General features: G+C 37.0%; 1 protein-coding gene across 1 annotated transcript in view; it reads right to left on the reverse strand.

Moving 5' to 3' along the window:
* The window catches only part of LOC124634000 (monocarboxylate transporter 10-like), an 89,777-nt gene that overhangs the window by 61,766 nt on the left and 10,904 nt on the right, over window positions 1-17,107 (reverse strand). The window contains exons 2-3 of the mRNA XM_047169393.1: window positions 15,702-16,472; window positions 15,365-15,597 (exon numbers count right to left, since the gene is read on the reverse strand). Of these exons, the coding sequence (XP_047025349.1) occupies window positions 15,365-15,597; window positions 15,702-16,381 (913 nt within the window). The 5' untranslated portion in view covers window positions 16,382-16,472. The remainder of the gene's footprint in view (window positions 1-15,364; window positions 15,598-15,701; window positions 16,473-17,107) is intronic.

The raw sequence follows: 17,107 nt of genomic DNA on the forward strand, positions 1-17,107 counted from the left end.
GGGATCGGAATCTAATTAAAGTTTTCACAAAAGATGCAAACAACCTTTTTAGATTTAAAAGATTTTTTTTTTCTTTATTGTAATGAGTTTTCCAAGATTATTACCTTGTTTTGTTCAAATGAGTTACAAAATATGGAACAACATGCAATCTTGCTCATTATCTCTGGCTATTGTTTTGAAGAAAAAACATTCAAAGCAATCTAAATAAAGAAACAAACAAAAGTCATAAAGTGTCTTCTGATTTACTTTTTAAATTCCGGATTATGGTAAACGTTTGTATACCTGGTTGCTTTTTCAAACCATTTTCACAGATTCTTAATTTCTACTTAGGGTACTCAGTACTCAGTACTTAAAGGTACTCAGTCTCAATTTCTACTTAAAAGTATTTCAATTATTTGACGTTCGCAGACTGAAAGTTATGGTAAGTATTATTACACAATTCAATGTTTTAAACTATTTCTTCTTGTACAAATAACATTTGTATCAGTAACGAGGTAATTCATGAAATACTTACGTATTATTTTTCACACTTACCAAGAAATATGGAGCATTGCTCTTACGCTTGTTTTTACGTTCACCTATTGACGCGAAATGAGCATTATAGTTCGGCCATTCAGAGAATGCGTTCCTGACACGTCGCGATTGAACTGACGACGTAATAACATTCATTGATTATTGATATAATAATGTTGTTTTAATGCTCCTCAATTGTTAAAACGGTAAACAACCAGCAAAAATATTTTTATCGTAACTGCAACGCCATTGCAAAGTTACGTCGTCAGTTCAATCGCGACGTGTCAGGAACGCATTCTCTGAATGGCCGAACTATAACAATTTTATTTGTTTTCACAGTTCTAAAAACATAAACCAGACTTTTCCCTCTATTTTTGAATGGAAACCATAAAATTGTTTTACACTCAGCGCAGTTGTTTTAAGTTTATTGGCATTTTATAATATTTATGGAGTTTTTAAGGAAAGTGTTTTAACTCAAATATTTGTAACAACTTATTATAATGTTTATAGATCTCGCAACTGAATCATACATCTGGATAAATATATGTATACAAACTCAGCTGATTCACATACGCGCGCACTATCCGTATTTTGGTATGCTGAGAGTGCTTAAAAAAACCACGTCATGATATAATTTAATTTAGTAAAATGCATTGGTATGCCAGTAACAGTTTGCCACTGCCATAAAAGTAGGTTCTAAAAGCCATCAAATTCGGAGAGTTCATATAGAGGAAAATCCGGTCGTCTTTCACGCTGGAGGCTACGACCTTCGGATTGATTAAACGACTCCACGACGAAGAAGAAATACTTCGCGGTACATTGTCAATAATGTCGGTTGACTAAAGTAAAATGGACCTCTATAGAGATTCTTGGGTAGGTACTTTTGCAAAATGCAAAATCACACCAATTTATGAAACGCATAAATGAGCAGTTCCTGTAAGTCCTCCCATAAAGAATACTATTGATCAAAAAGTAAGTCACAAAGTTTTGATGTTTGGGAAAAGTGGTAAACATGATCGTAATTTGGATTCAGTTGAGAACATCTCTTGATAAGTTGATCTGAGTTAATACTGGCATAGTTAATGATAATGCACAATGCCGTTAGCTAGCCCATTATGAGGATTAAAGATCACCACGCTGCTATTAACAGATATGGGCCACTGCCATAATCTCTTACGTAAATATTCTGCGTTGTCATTAGCCGGACAGAAGCAACAACAACAATCGTATATACAACAGACAACAGATTATATAGAAGATTATTAGAAGCTAAGCTATATAAAAATAAGAAGATACCTAAGGGTTAATGGATGTAACTTAATACAATCTAGATCAAACAGTTTCGCGACGAAGCATCCAAAGTCAAAAGTTGTATTGAAAGCCCATCGATCATCGTAATGTTGCAAAATCATTGTTTTAAACTTTCTCATTCAGGCTTTATTCATGGAAAGTTTGGTTATGTTTGCAATAAATCAACTGAAACACAGCTGCGGATAAATTGTAACAATATTTTGTGGAGAGGGCAATAAGCTTTTAATATTCGACTATTATGTGAAAGCCTTTGTCATTCTATGGACATGAAGTAATACTAAAGTATCTTCCTAAATACGGACTTGCTCTAGTTTCTTTTCAGGACACAAACTTTTATGTTTTGGGTGCTCAAGAAAAACGTAAGATAGCTTCATGAAAATAAAGTTTTGGAAATAAAATTGTGGATAAAAGGCACTAGAATATAGAAGACAATATTATTACAAAGATTTAGACCTTCATCAACGTTTTACGGGAATTATTTGGGAATATCACCTTTTTAAGTTTATTGCTATGTAGATAACTAACTGTATGTATTACGATGATCGTTCAGTAGGTACTTATACTATACTAGCCGTTTTCCCGCGATTTCACCCGTGGTAACTACTGCCCGTACCCGGATAAAATATAGCCTATGTTACTCGTGGATAATGTAGCTTTCGAATGGTGAAAGAATTTTTAAAAACTGTCCATTAGTTTTTGAGCCTATTCATTATAACCAAAAAAACAAACAAACAAACAAAGTTTTCCTCTTTATAATATTAGTATAGATAAAAAGATACATAGATAATCACACACCCATAGACAATCGTTTGATAGGCATAAGTATGTGTAAGCGTAAAAAAGTTCCCTAATAAATTATTATTCATCTGTCATCGTCTCTTTGTTTGAAGACTGTGGTGAATAATTAAATACGAGATGTACATGTATGCTATGTACGCTTTTCAAGGAAATATACTTACTTACAAATATATGATTGTGTCGGAAATGCGTTCTTTCCTTTATCTGAATGATCAGTAATTCAACAGTTCCTAACGGAAGACCGGAATAACATATAACATTACTCTCAAGGATAAATTAATTATTAAACAAAGCTCACCTACGTAAGAATTTCTGTGCATTCATGAACGTAAGAATAACGTTCAGAATTGTAAAGACTGAAGCTTTCTGCCAGGTCAATTCATCTGAATAATGTTGCCTTTTAAGAGTTGTTATACACCACATTATTATGAAATTATTTTCAAACTTAAAACCTATACAACCTCTTTCGAAACAGAAGCTTCATCTTAGCTGCCAGTAACTAGGTAGGATGGCTTCATATATGTATGGAGGGTAAGGTTTCAGTCTAGAGTGGAAAAATAGCGTGACTATCGGAAATTCACGCTGTCACAAGATTGTTTTGAACCATTTATGTACCGGATATTACTATTTATACTTTATAACGGGCTTGTACTTCGTACTTATAGCTTTACTATTATTTACTTTTCGGATCCTTTTAGCAGTATACCTAAGTTGTAAACATATGCAGTCGCAAACTACTTAGAGGTGCTAACGCTAATGCAGTGTAGCAGAAAAGTAGCAAAAAAATAAATATAATTCACATTTTACGTAGTTTAAATAACTACTAAATTAATTCGTATAAAAACGGCGTCCCTACATCACACCAATTAGGCTATAACAAATTCCAAGTGATAATTACTTAAGTCAGACTCGGTTTAATTCCGAATCGAGTAACTGACACTAAATATAGCTTTATTTAGCATTCATTTGAATTCCGAATAGCACTCAATACCAAATGTGTGGGTGAAAACCAGTTAGCAAGGGTGCTTCACATCGAACGTGATTATTTAGCTATGCAGGCAATTACTACAATATGTGCAAACATAATACAAATGCTTCTATAATAATAATAAATAAATAATGTTTCCCTGTCACTTTTCTCTCATTCGCAATTCATAAAGAGAACGTGAACAAAAGACAGTCAGCAACGGCGCGGACGTTTGTCCATTTTCTAACCCCTTTCATACAAATAGTATCTATCCTATAGTACGGAGTGAAAGAAGACATATAAATCGCTTGGAGAATATGCTTGCGTTACATCCACCTGTGTGAACTACATTCAGATTGCCTTTTTAGTCTATTTGTGCGGTGCGGACTGCATTCGTGGAATTTTGGGATAGACACGGAATATGTTGTTGAGTTCTGTCGAAATCTCGGGTGTGGTCTAAACTGTTCGTCAAGCTTATACTCGTATTCACGAAGTATTATTGTGAAATTGGTGCACAGCTACTAAACATTTTGGCACCATGTAAGTCTCAATTAGTTTGAGACTATTACAATAATGTACTGTTATGATGTTGTCACATGTACGTGTAGGTATTATTATTATTTTTAAAATGTGATTATCGGTATAGTACCTTCTTATCTTAATAAAATCGACACAAAGAGCGCCAACATCATTCAAAGTCAAGTTACGACAAAGTAAGTAATAGACTAAATCCTTCTATCTAACGACGTTGACATAATGAATCGTGCACACAGTGGCTGACGCGGGTCACATTCACATCTATATTTTCTTTCTACAAGTAAATATAAGATTTTGCTAATAAACTGTGACATTTTTTAAAGAATTAATGAATTTTGCTCGTAACTTCAAAGCTTTAAACTTTCAAGTCAGAATTAGAAATGACATAGACATTTTGTTGGCTCCATAGACAATTGAGTGTTTCTGGCCGGCTTTCAACGCAGTTTCTGCAGTTTGACGTTTGAATTTGGAATACTGGGAAATGCGGCCACTGTCTAGCCATTGTCAAAGTGATTTGTAATTGGAATGACCATTCTATTGTGTATTTGACACATAAGCATAGTTACGGGCACATTTTGACGCTCCTAGCAAACTGTTCACTTTATCATCTGAAATGGATCTGTAGTTACATAAAATAGTGTTTAATTATGAACTAGAAGTACAAGAGTGCCCAAAGTTCATTGAGATAAGCTTAGTACGCCTTTGAAACCGAATGACCTTACCCTTCCTGACATCTTTAATGCTTAAACCAAACTAATTCGGACAAATTGCCTTTCAATCTTGGAGCTTAACCTTGTCTAATCTAGTTTATTGAAAGATGAAAATTTATATGTTCCGTTGAACAGATAACTACTATTCCCTTGGCATTATCGCACGTAAAATGGATAAATCAAACTTATTATTAATAACTTGACGGAGACGTGATGGTATCATGGCCGAACTATCAGTACTTCTAGAAAGTTGTATAAAATTAAAGCTGCCTTTGTTATCTAAAAATTACTAGTCGATAAACACTGCTATCTAGATAAGGGAATGAATTATAATGAAATCGGTTAAGGTTCAATTTAGGCTACATAAGTGCGAATATATCCAGGGGCTTATGCACTGCATAAATTAACGTTTTATTGCTACGATAACAGCATGTTTGTGTTCGATTCTTCTGGCAAACATTTTGTTTAAAATGTCACATTGCCCGAGCAAAACGATAACATTTTGTCTTTCATTTATATTTTAACACACAGAAAATTTGTACATTTTATAATTAAGATTTATTAAAAATCTTAAAACAAAACATGAAAAATTGCTCACGTTCCGGCAGATAAATCCACATTTGCATACTACAAAGAAACATGAGCAGACGCTTAACAATTGCTAAAACGCTTTGTTGTGGCCGTTATGGGTCAATAGACCATTCCCAGTAATAAAACGATTATTGCCAAGTACTTTTTTGGCACGTCTTGTTCGAGGTAAACGGCCTAATGTACGTGATAGAATCTGTCCAAGTATTTATAGATAGTGCCTTTAAGTTTTGGCAACTGTTCCTTCTAATCGTTAGCAGTCTGTGTGCGAATGGTAACGCTTAAGCCGAACTTATCGATAGTTTGTATGTTTTGAATATGAATCGAGAACCTTCTGTTGTATTGATATTATGTAGATCTTTGCGATTCCGATTTGGAAGTTTGAAGAGTGTTGAACCTTTGTTCTAAGATATAAGATAACTAATGTGATGCTAAAAATTCAAGTATACTCTCTAAGAATTCGCATCTGGTGATCTCTCTATAAAGGACCTTTATATTAAAGTCTTAAAAGCTACTTCGGGTAAAGTATGACGAACCATAAATAGCATTAGGTACCGCAGAAAAGCTGAATAGCTCAGCGCATTCTGTTCATATTTCTGGGAAAAACTTCTTTTGAGTTACTAAAAGGAGATGAAAAAGCAAACCTTAAGCGCAAGCAAATTAACGTAAGTAGCACCTACTTAAGTCAGCAAGTCGTCCACACGATTATAAATAAATGTTGATCTGGTCCTACTGGTATATGACCATAATCCCAACATCTTTTTGCTTGATTTGTTCAAATACCTATGTTACATTTGATAATAGTTGTCCGAAGCTGGTGCCAACTTAGTCGAGAAATAACTGGGCCAATGATGATATTCAATCATTTATTTAACGCTTTTCATGGGTAGTCAGAAGCCAGTAAGTCTGACACCAGTCTAACCAAGGGGTATCGGGTTGCCCGGGTAACTGGGTTGAGGAGGTCAGATAGGCAGTCGCTTCTTGTAAAGCACTGGTACTCAGCTGAATCCGGTTAGACTGGAAGCTGACCCCAACATAGTTTGGGAAAAAGGCTCGGAGGATGATGATGATATTTAACGTTTTTGATTATTTGATAGTTCGTGGCTTTCTAAGCGCACATTATCGACAGTTTAGATAAAACCACAACAAATAGTTCCCATTGTGTTATTTTAGGTTCACAAATTGTAATTGTTGATGCATAGGTATTTGAGCACGGGAGAGAATTTCAGAATTTTCCGCGTCGAAACAAAAAAATTAAATTGAAAGCTTCAACCGCGAAATTGTAGCCGTGCGCGAAACAAGAAAATTCTAGGCTTGGATTTTGTGCCTGGATCTATCGAGAATCCTATGTAAACGAATAAATAAAAGGAGAATTAAGTGGGACAGAGGGTACATAAAACTACCATTTGATGCGAACACGTAAAGAAACTCGAATCACGTTTTTAATATCGTGAAACAAATAGGGTAATGCGCCCAAATATTGGGCACTTTGATTTATTTGTTTAGACATATGGACAATATGTTAAATGTTTTGTATGCCGTTAACGGTTTACAAAAAGCAATAAAGTTCTGCGTCAGCGGTGCTGATGTCATTACAAATGTACATATGTAAATTAAAGTTATATAATATTGACGGTCGCGTATTTGCGCAAACAAATAACATTCAATGCAATCAATGTTTTAGTATCAAAACTGTTTCAATAGCTTATGAATTTTATATCAACTGTTATTCCCTGCAATTTTATGTCCGTTCTAAGGGTGCTGCAAAAATGAATTTGTATTACCTATTCTCCACTTTTAGGTCATCTTGACCAATTCATTAATTTTGCCGAGAAACTATTAAAAAAAAAACAGAATTTGGCGTTAACACAGTAAGTTGAGATTATCATAGTTTTTTAAATCAGTGGACAGTAGAATGACATAAAGGCGTCTCAAGAGTTCAGTGAAGTGGATTGACAGATAAAAATACGTCTACGTTTCCTCTCTCTATTACAAAGAGACTTCTCTTTATCTTTCATATGATTTGGAGGCACAGACATCATGTTACTTTTTTGAATTAAGAACGAACAGTCAGGCTTGCCCTGTGGCAGACTGGATAAATAACCTCTATTTTGTGGCAATTAGCAATATCCAGTGGTTTCAACCGCACCCGTAAAATCGTGATCCAACTGTGTCTCACACGGACGTCAGATCTGGTTTATTCGCTCTAGCAAATAGCAACAAACTGCTTGCAAACTTTTTTAAAATGCCCACGTAGTTGCAACCTTTGTACATAAACATTATGCTGGCAGTGAATATTGTAGTGGAATTGCCATTACAACTGCTTTACTCACCCACTTAAAAGATACCGATATCCTTATCTAGCATACAAGCCAACTTGACGGAAGACAGACGTGTTCTTTCGGCTCAATAATATCAGGAAGGATAATCAGCACTAAATGCCTTGAATGTTACAATTCAGCCCTGTCGGTAAAGGAGTGGGCCGTAATCCACGAGAGCCTAATGTGGGTTGATGGACGGCAAAGGTCTTCGAACTTTCGGTTTAGAACATACCGATATCCTCACGAGGTTTTGAAGAGGGGATAAGAAAAGCGTTCATTACATAACAGTTGTACTATGTCCTTAAACTGCATTTAATTTTATTTGAATAAATAGATTTTTATAAATATTGTGTAATGTGTCCTTTGGGGGATTTCGACTGGAATGCATACTTAATTCCCATATGAAACGTAAGCACATAATTTTAAATTAACGTTTGCAAGTTCCTGCCTAAGAAAATTTACATGAAAATCCTTTAGGGTGCGTCCACATCTGGCGAATGCGCCGCGAATGCGCAGCACGCGAGCCGATCGCGAGCTGTCCGCGAGCTGCGCGCGTGCAGTCACTGCAATAGTTCGGTGCGCCTCTTTAGCGCAACTCACGCAAGGCTCGTATAGAGCGCGCGAGCGGCGCGCGAGCGGCGCGCGATCTGCGCGCAATCAGTTCTCGCCCTTACAGTTCCGTATATTGGCTCAGTACTATCGAAGATGTCAGACGTCGCGCGCCGCCTGCGCGCCGCTCGCGTGCGGCGCTTAGGTCGCGCGCGAGCTGCGCGCGGGCGGCGCAGAAGCGGCGCACGAACAAAAATGCACGCGCGCAGCTCGCGGACAGCTCGCGATCGGCTCGCGTGCTGCGCATTCGCGGCGCATTCGCCAGATGTGGACGCACCCTTACGTAGACAGTGAGTCGCAATTATGACGTAACTCGATTATGTGGCGGCTGTCTAACTACATTAAAACACAGTGTGGCTACAAAATACGGTAGGTGTATACACTTATATAAAGTAACATCTATAAATCATCGTTAGCACATCTTCTTCGTAGGTATTCATGTGAACATAGCCGTGTAAAGAGGTTTTATCTCACGAAAGCGGGTGAGTCATACTCGTGAGTGTCAATGTACATGCACATTGTCTTTGTGTGCGTAAGCTCGGGAGAGTTAATTGCAGAGTTGTCAAAGATAATGTCTAAAATAGTCGTGGTGGCCTAGTGGGTAAAGCACCATCCTCTCATGTATGAGTAGGTTCCAGGATTCCAGGTTAGGCAAGTACCTATGGAACATTTCTAAGGTTGTATGTACTTTATAAGTATATTATATATCTTAGACACCAATGGCTGATAAAAAGGTGAAGGAAAACATATCGAAGAAACCTGGCGTGGTGAGTAACGCTCAATCTTTCTCCGTGTGAGAGGAGGCCTGTGCCCAGCATTATGACGACAAAAATGCTGTAACTAACTCAAGTATGGGTCACCCGCTTTTGTCAGATAGGTTTACAGTCAGCTTTGTTTGCAGCCAAGTTGATAGGACAACGAACAATGTATTGATTGATATTGTTCCTTGCACAATACGTAAATCCAATGTCGGTCTGTCAATGGAGGCTGCACGGGTAGTCGTATTGTTTAAACCTAGGCTTGTATTCACAAACCAGTGATCGAGGCGAGATCAGGATCAAGACTAACAATGTTAGCTTCAAGTATTCAAGTCTTTTCTAAGATTACAAAAGAATAATGTCCTTCATAAAGTCATAGTTTAAAAGACAATATATTAGAGTGGATATTAGGTTTGAACTCTTTCTGACTCGACGCAGCTCATAAAAATACTTTAATAGCAAAAAGGAACTTCTGACATAAAATTTGAAGACACTTATTTCCGTATCTCAGTTAAACTGCTCTATTTCATGAAGGAGTTCGAATAGTTTTTAAAATTGAAAATCGATAGCACAATTCTTGGTTACGTTGAAGATGCTTGAACCACTTATACTGAACATATCTTGAAGAAAAACATATATTTTTTTAATATAACCTCTACCTTATTCTATATCTATCCGAATAAGGCCTGCTTAGCCTATAGTAAATAGATGATCAAATCTAAAAGGTTACTAGACCTTCACAGACTTTAACAGTACCTAACAAAGAAATGAAAATACTCATACTTAAATAAATAAAATGAAATGTTTCTCTTTCATTTTCTCAGGCAGGTTTTGCACTTACAGTAGAAGAGATTGATACGGATGCCTCGGTTCGTTGAGTAAAGCCGGGTATTATTCACTAGGGAGAAGAAAATTGAACTTTTTACTGGTTTTCATAATACATTGTTAATACAAAGTTTATGCGAAATGGGTCAGCGGTTAAGACAGAGATGGATAGGGTGTTATATTGTCGTTTAAGGAATTTTGTTCCCACAAATCTTGAGGGGAGAAGTGGGGAAGATGCTTAACTGGAAATTGAAAGTAAAAAGTCGTGTTTCTTGGATTATTATGAACACTTAAGACTTTTTACAGTCGTAGTAAGAAGTGTCTGGTCTTTTGTTGTTTGGGAAAATTGTGTAATTTAGGTACACTTTGTTGCGAGATTTTACGAGAATATTACTCGTATTAATCCATCTACCTATAGCAGGTAATAAGTGCGAGATTATTGACGGTGTTCGAATAACGCCAAAAATTATCTTAAAGGGACTAGTTACTTACTTGACAAGGACTTATATTTAGCAGAAGCGGTCGCAATGACGTGGACAGTCGCTTTTGATGTTAATTAAATATTTGAATAATTAAAATACTATGCAAGACGAAAGTCAACAGACAGATATCCTATTTATCTATAGAAATCATGTAATACATATTTTAACGGTCGACTTCCCAACGAAATTCATGATTAGCTAATATCTGTTGGTTACCACATTTTGCCGGTGACTGCGCGGTTGCACATGGGAAAACCAGTTAATTCATACGTAATTCCAGGAAACTGAAATCCCTTAACATTAGAATATTACAAGCATAATATATACCTTTGTAAATATTTACTTAAATACTAGCTTCTGCCCGCGACTTCGTACGCGGATCCTGTCCCTTATGCCAGCGACTACGGGGTCAGCAAAATCAAAGATCTGAACCGTCTGATATTGAATTTTAAGGGCCCGTTGACTTGAAAACAACGGAATACGGATAAACATTAGAAACGTTCCATATATTTAATTAAATTGGACTAAACAAAACGCTGAGAACTGAACCGCAATAGGCGTGATCATAGGGATAAAAGTAGTGATTCTAATAAGTCTGCATTTAAGTTATGTGGCAAAAATGTTACACGTATTATTACGTAAAAAAACATTAAATAGATGACAAAGTCGTGGTGACTTAGTGGAAGTCGTGGTGGTTTAGTGGGTAGAGAACCAATCTCTCAAGTATGAGCGTGCGTCTTTGATTCCAGGTCTGGCAAGTGCCTGCCAATGCAACTTTTCTAAGTTCGTATGTACTTTCTACGTATATTTTGGATACCAATAACCGTTATTTGGAGGGGATGTTAAACTGTAGGTTCCGGCTGTCATTGAACATTCTTGGCAGTCGTTATGGGTAGTCAGAAGCCAGTAAGTCTTACCAAGGTATGTTGGGTTGAGCGGGTAACCAGGTTGTGGAGGTCAGATAGGCAGTCGCTCCTTGTAAAACACTGGTACTCAGTTGCATCGTGACTGGAAGTCGACCATAACATAATTGGGACAAAGGCTCTTGAGATAATAACGACAATAATAATGAGATATAGGCACCGCAGGACATCTGAGGCTGATGACGGGGAGTAGCAACCCCGCGGGGCTATACTATATGCTGAGTTCTCCAGGGAGAGTATCCCCCATCTCCGGCCGGTCGGAGTGAACCATGACGGGGGTAGGTCTCACGCCTCTGGCTTGGCTTGGCCGTCCAGAGTGGAGTCGCTAGAGCAGGATTAGTAGCCCTGCTCGGAGGGTAGGTGCCTCATGGTAAGCACAGGGAGCGCGTAATCTGTGTTTAAAGTCCGCCGAGGTATCCTCACGCTTCAGGTTCCCGGGGGCCCAGTAAGTGAGGTGGCGAGTCTCCACCTGCCATTTTTACATGTACCATTGACATCCACTAACATCCCATCACAAATAGCCCAAGTAGTTTCCCTCAATAGTTAGCAATAGTTTAGCACAGAACCGGGGATTGTCTTTTTTTTAACGACGTCCACCGGTGAATGTCCTTGGGTTCATTTCTATAGTGTATAAAGGGATAATCGACGGTATTGTGTCACCATTTCATTAAAGTTGTCTCAAAAGGGCTTCAGCGTGTTGGCTTCGGCCCCACGTTTGCCTCCCAAAAATTCGGAACTCTGTAGTCCCGAGGTCTGGAAGAGACATACAAAATAATAATGAGATATAACGCAACAAAGTCGGAGAGTGAGGGCTCGTGACGCCACGTCTAAGTATGTAAAATTTGTACTAAGCAGTGACTTAACGAAGCGTTGTTGTATCTTCGTTATTATTTGTTTGTGAGAGAGAGAGAAAAGAAAAATACGTGTCCATTATTTTAGGATAGGATTCACCATACCTATTTCATAACATTCATTTCTATACATTTCAAGTGTAGTATTGCTCTTGAAGTTTCATATCAGGTGTTCCAGATCTTCGATGTTTATAGATCAATAGAGAGTGCTTATCAGATTGAACCACTTTTGCTAAAACGTCATATCTTCATATGCTATAGTCTAGCTGGACTCCTGGAGTTCCACATCAGGTGTTTTACACCTTCAATTTGTATAAGTCAACAGAGAGTGCTTATCAGATTGAACAACTTTTGCTAAAACGTCATACCTCTATATGCTATAGTCTAGCTGGGCACCTGGAGTTCCACATCAGGTGTTTTAGATCTTCAATTTGTATAAGTCAATAGAAAGTGCTTATCAAATTGAACAACTTTTGCTAAAACGCCATACCTGTATATGGTACAGAGAAGCTGGGCTCTTGGGGTTCCACATCAGGTGTTCCAGATCTTCAAATTTATTATCTCAACTAAAAATGCTCATCACATGAAACAATTTTTGCCATGGCACCATTTTTATATCTCTTATAGTTTTGTTGGTCTGTTGGAGTTCTGCATCAGGTCTTCAAGTTTCGAAGATATATTATAGCCTATATGTTGACCAGGCTTAATACTGATACAACAAAGAAAAAATCATTGAAATCCGTTCAGTAGTTCCGAAGATTAGCGTGTACAAACAAACAGACATACAGACATACAGACATACAGACATACAGACAAACAGACAGAATTTTTTTTTTGGATTTGTGCTCCATTACTGTTTCTAAACCCCACCCAATTATTATTTTTTAAATATATTCAATGTACAGACACAGTTTTTTTACAGATTTATTATATGTATAGATGAATCATTTCATATGCACATATATATATATATGTTTCGATTCATTTTCATAACATAACAGATGTAATATTCCCCAATATTTTGTAAGAACAAACGGATTAGGTACCAATATATTTGGCGATCTCATTGAAGTACAGACTCGTAGATATTCTCTTGAAATATCAGCTCAGATATTAGTTGTAGATAAGTTTTGCTCCAGATTTCGAGGTCGTATCCCTATCATCGTCGAGAAATGCGAAACGCCTTGTAAGCATAACAATAACCAATTTCCGTGAGACTTTGACAGTAAACAAGCCACTGATTGCGTCTTATTTTTGTTGTTTTTACTAAGTATTGAATGCGAATAACAATTACGATGTGTAATAAAAATATAGCAATTCAGGAACTTTTTTATAACGTATTGGTGTTTTAACGAAATTCCATCTTTAACAGTCGTTCCATAGATTACCAAAGTAATAATTAAAAATCTAGGAATTACATTCTAAACACTGAAAAAAAAAACAATCTACAGTAAAACAATAAATACAAAAACTTTACTCACTCTTAAACTTTCGTTTCGAATGGTAGTAAGTTTCAGGAAAGGATTTTAACCGTTGCGGTTCGAAACCGCAACGCAATTAATCAGAAGACTAAATTGCTTGAGTGGGAAATATTTATAGTTTTGTATGTACCACCAAGAAGTTAGAAAAGAGATACCTAGAACAAAGTCCGTTGGATTGTGTACTTCTGTAGCACTAATTATGCCATATAACAATATATTAAATAATAATTGTTATATATGGTTTTCGTTATAATTTTGCTATGCAAATGTGAACTTTATGGCAAAGGCATTACATATACCTATGTATTTACATAAATCTGAATTCGACTTCACAGTTCGATAGCTATGGGCCTGTGGGATTGAAGCGCAAAAAGAAAGTTAATGAACAAGCTAAATTCTTTTGGGACACGGTAATGCGAATGTGAATATGGAGTGTATTTGAACAAAACAATTATAATTAATGGGTATTCACTATACAAGCCTACCTAATACGAAATGTAACGAAGACAGTGACTTTGCAAACATAATCGGAAACGATAAACGTCCATTATTTTTCCGCAAAAATTATCATGTTTGTCGGTTTTTTCTTAGGAATGAAAACATGAGATTTGCAGTGTTGATAGATAGGATCAAGCACACGGAGCTGTCACGATCTTCAACTTTTGTGAAGAGGCGCGTTAAGAACATTTTACATGATAAATTAGCTGTTACTTCATTAATCTTATCAAGCCGGTTTTGTGAAATGATTCACCCAAGAATTAGAACGCGAATTCATATTAGAGAGGCAGTTTTGCTATGATAGGAATATATTAATAAGGAGTGTTTGAATTCTTTCTAATAGTGTTTATGTATCCCTGTTTACATAATTATAAACTAGAACTACTGTAATTTATCGAATAGGTAGTATGTGATATTTACTTTTTATGTAACTTGTGGTTTGTATACCTAGCGCAAAAGAGACATAATTTCTAAGAATTTCAAACTATGATGTGGGCTACGTTTTCAATTTGTTTGGGTTTCGTTACAAAGAATATGAACATAAAATTCATCTAGAATACATTTTAATAAATTCATGCGAGTGTTTCTACTTGCTCAATATAAAATGTGTAATTAACTGAATTGTTCATAATAATCGTTACTTGAGTAACCAAGAACAAATATCATATGACTAATAATACGTCCAAATTCAGGATGCATTTGGGTCGCTATTGATTCACACTATGAATTAATTTTGTCTACAATAGGTACTTATAATATTTCCGAGCATATATTAATACGTACGTAACTAATAGCCTTAGCACTGAAAACGTCACAAAGGTGACATGAAAAGGGTATGGTGAAGGGTTACCCGTAGACGGCTTACCTACTTTGGGCAGAATGCCATTAAAAACTTTTTTGTGTGAAGTTACCGGAGACTTTCCTCAGAATTATATTTTTAGAAAACTAATAAATATGTATGTAATTTAATGCACAAAACGTATTATTAAACGAGTTGGGTACTAAGCTTCTGGTAATCATCATCAGTCTACTCTACACGTTAGAGTATCGACCATTCGCAGTGTTGACTGACATCAATCTCTTTACTTCCTAACATTTTCCCTTCTAGGTTTGTTTAGTTTTGATAAAAAGAAAACAAATAAACATAAGTATTGAGGCTATGAAAATTGTAGTAAATAAAATCTAAACTCACCGTGGGTGTACAAAGGCGAAACATGATACTTGATAGCAGCCGTGCAAGCTATGGGCCCAGCACCTCCTCCTAGCTGTAGACCGTGGGACAGCACTTGTACGATAGTGCCGACCACCGTTATGGTCCAGCCCCAACCACCTTCGGGGTAGTAGCGGCGGGCGAGCGTAAGCGCAGCCCTCGCCCGCAGAGCCGCCGCCGTCTCAGCACCAACCGTAGCACCAGCACTCGCACACCTACCGCACCAAAACACTTTAGACACTACAAACAGAACCAATCTACTAGCACTAAACCAGTAGACAATCCTGTAAAACAAAACATTCCAATACACTGCACTAACCGACGAAATTGAGCCACTTCACGAGCCGCTTCATATCCTACACTTTTTGAACGACCCCGTTCCTTGTTTTGTTTGCACTTGTTTTCGATCCTAATTCTATTGCCACTAACGCCGCATGTGCACAACAAGTCTTCTGGACGTATACTTGGAGCTGGTTGATATTTCAGTTCAAATCTTTCACGACAGTCACATTCTGGTGTCCTCCAAGACAACAAACGCTGCAACAAGGACCGGCGACGATGCACTGAGGTTTTCCCACACTCAATTGTCTCTGTTTGCCCAGTGTCCAGAAGGAATGATGTACAGCGATTGCTTTCACGCGGCCTGACGTCTGCTTGCTTTTTATCACGATAAATTCTCTTTTGGCCAGCTCTGCTACTTCTACCACTATTGCATGCAAAAGTAGGAACATAAGTTTGAGCGCCGTTGTCATTCTTCTTCTCACTATCACTAGGTTGGTCGTTTTTAAGCGTGAATCCATTTTTTATCTTCTTGACATCAGTGTGCAAGGATTTCCAAGTGGCGATAACTTCTTCCCGAGCCGGCGGGTCACTAAAATTAGGGATGGTGTAGGAATCGGGTAATTTTTCTGTAGGTTGGGTGTTGTCAGGGTCTGACGGGACAGGCGCCACCCGGAGTCGCGTGGGCAAGCTGTCAGACCGGCGAAGCGTCATTGTCATTTAGATTTAGAGATCTCATTTTTAACGCACATTTATTTATGTACTGTTCGTTTTCACCGTTTCCACATTTCGCCACATTTAAGAATATTATCTGGAACAAGGAAATAATAGTAAGTCATAAAATATGTAGGATAATTTGTCAAGAATATTAGGGGAATAACTACGTGAAAGTAGGTACGTACTACGTAACTTTTTGGGATATTCCAACTTTATTGACGCTGAGTGATATGGGCTATGACAATGACTTTCTTGCTTATTTTGGTAGTAAATAATGGAACACAAAAGAAAAATATTAAACATTTTCTCTGCTAAGTGACTCATATAAAAGGTTGCTTCTGTACCTGAGGTAAAATAATGCTACGCTATTAATATTCTCATGAAATATTCATAAATCCACTAAATGTTATGTAAATAAGGAGATTTAGGAAATTGAAGGCAATAGCCGGATAGCTGAAAGAGATTCGATAATGTTAAATTTGTGTATCCGAAATAATCCGGGGATGATTAATGATGATTATTCTGGCTCTGAAGAAAGTCAATTTATGGCCAGTGCTGCAAATGATGGACATATAAAAACACTTGATGAACTTCATTACTATCTACTAATTTATGTGACGTGTTTGCCTTTGATAAGTTAACTAGATATAAAAGTCATTGGAACCATTTGCCAAACAATTAAAAGCAATAATTCGTTAGTGATAGTGATCTGATGAATAGTCTTGAACT

Source organism: Helicoverpa zea, chromosome 10, assembly GCF_022581195.2.
Source record: "Helicoverpa zea isolate HzStark_Cry1AcR chromosome 10, ilHelZeax1.1, whole genome shotgun sequence".
Classification (NCBI taxonomy): domain Eukaryota; kingdom Metazoa; phylum Arthropoda; class Insecta; order Lepidoptera; family Noctuidae; genus Helicoverpa; species Helicoverpa zea.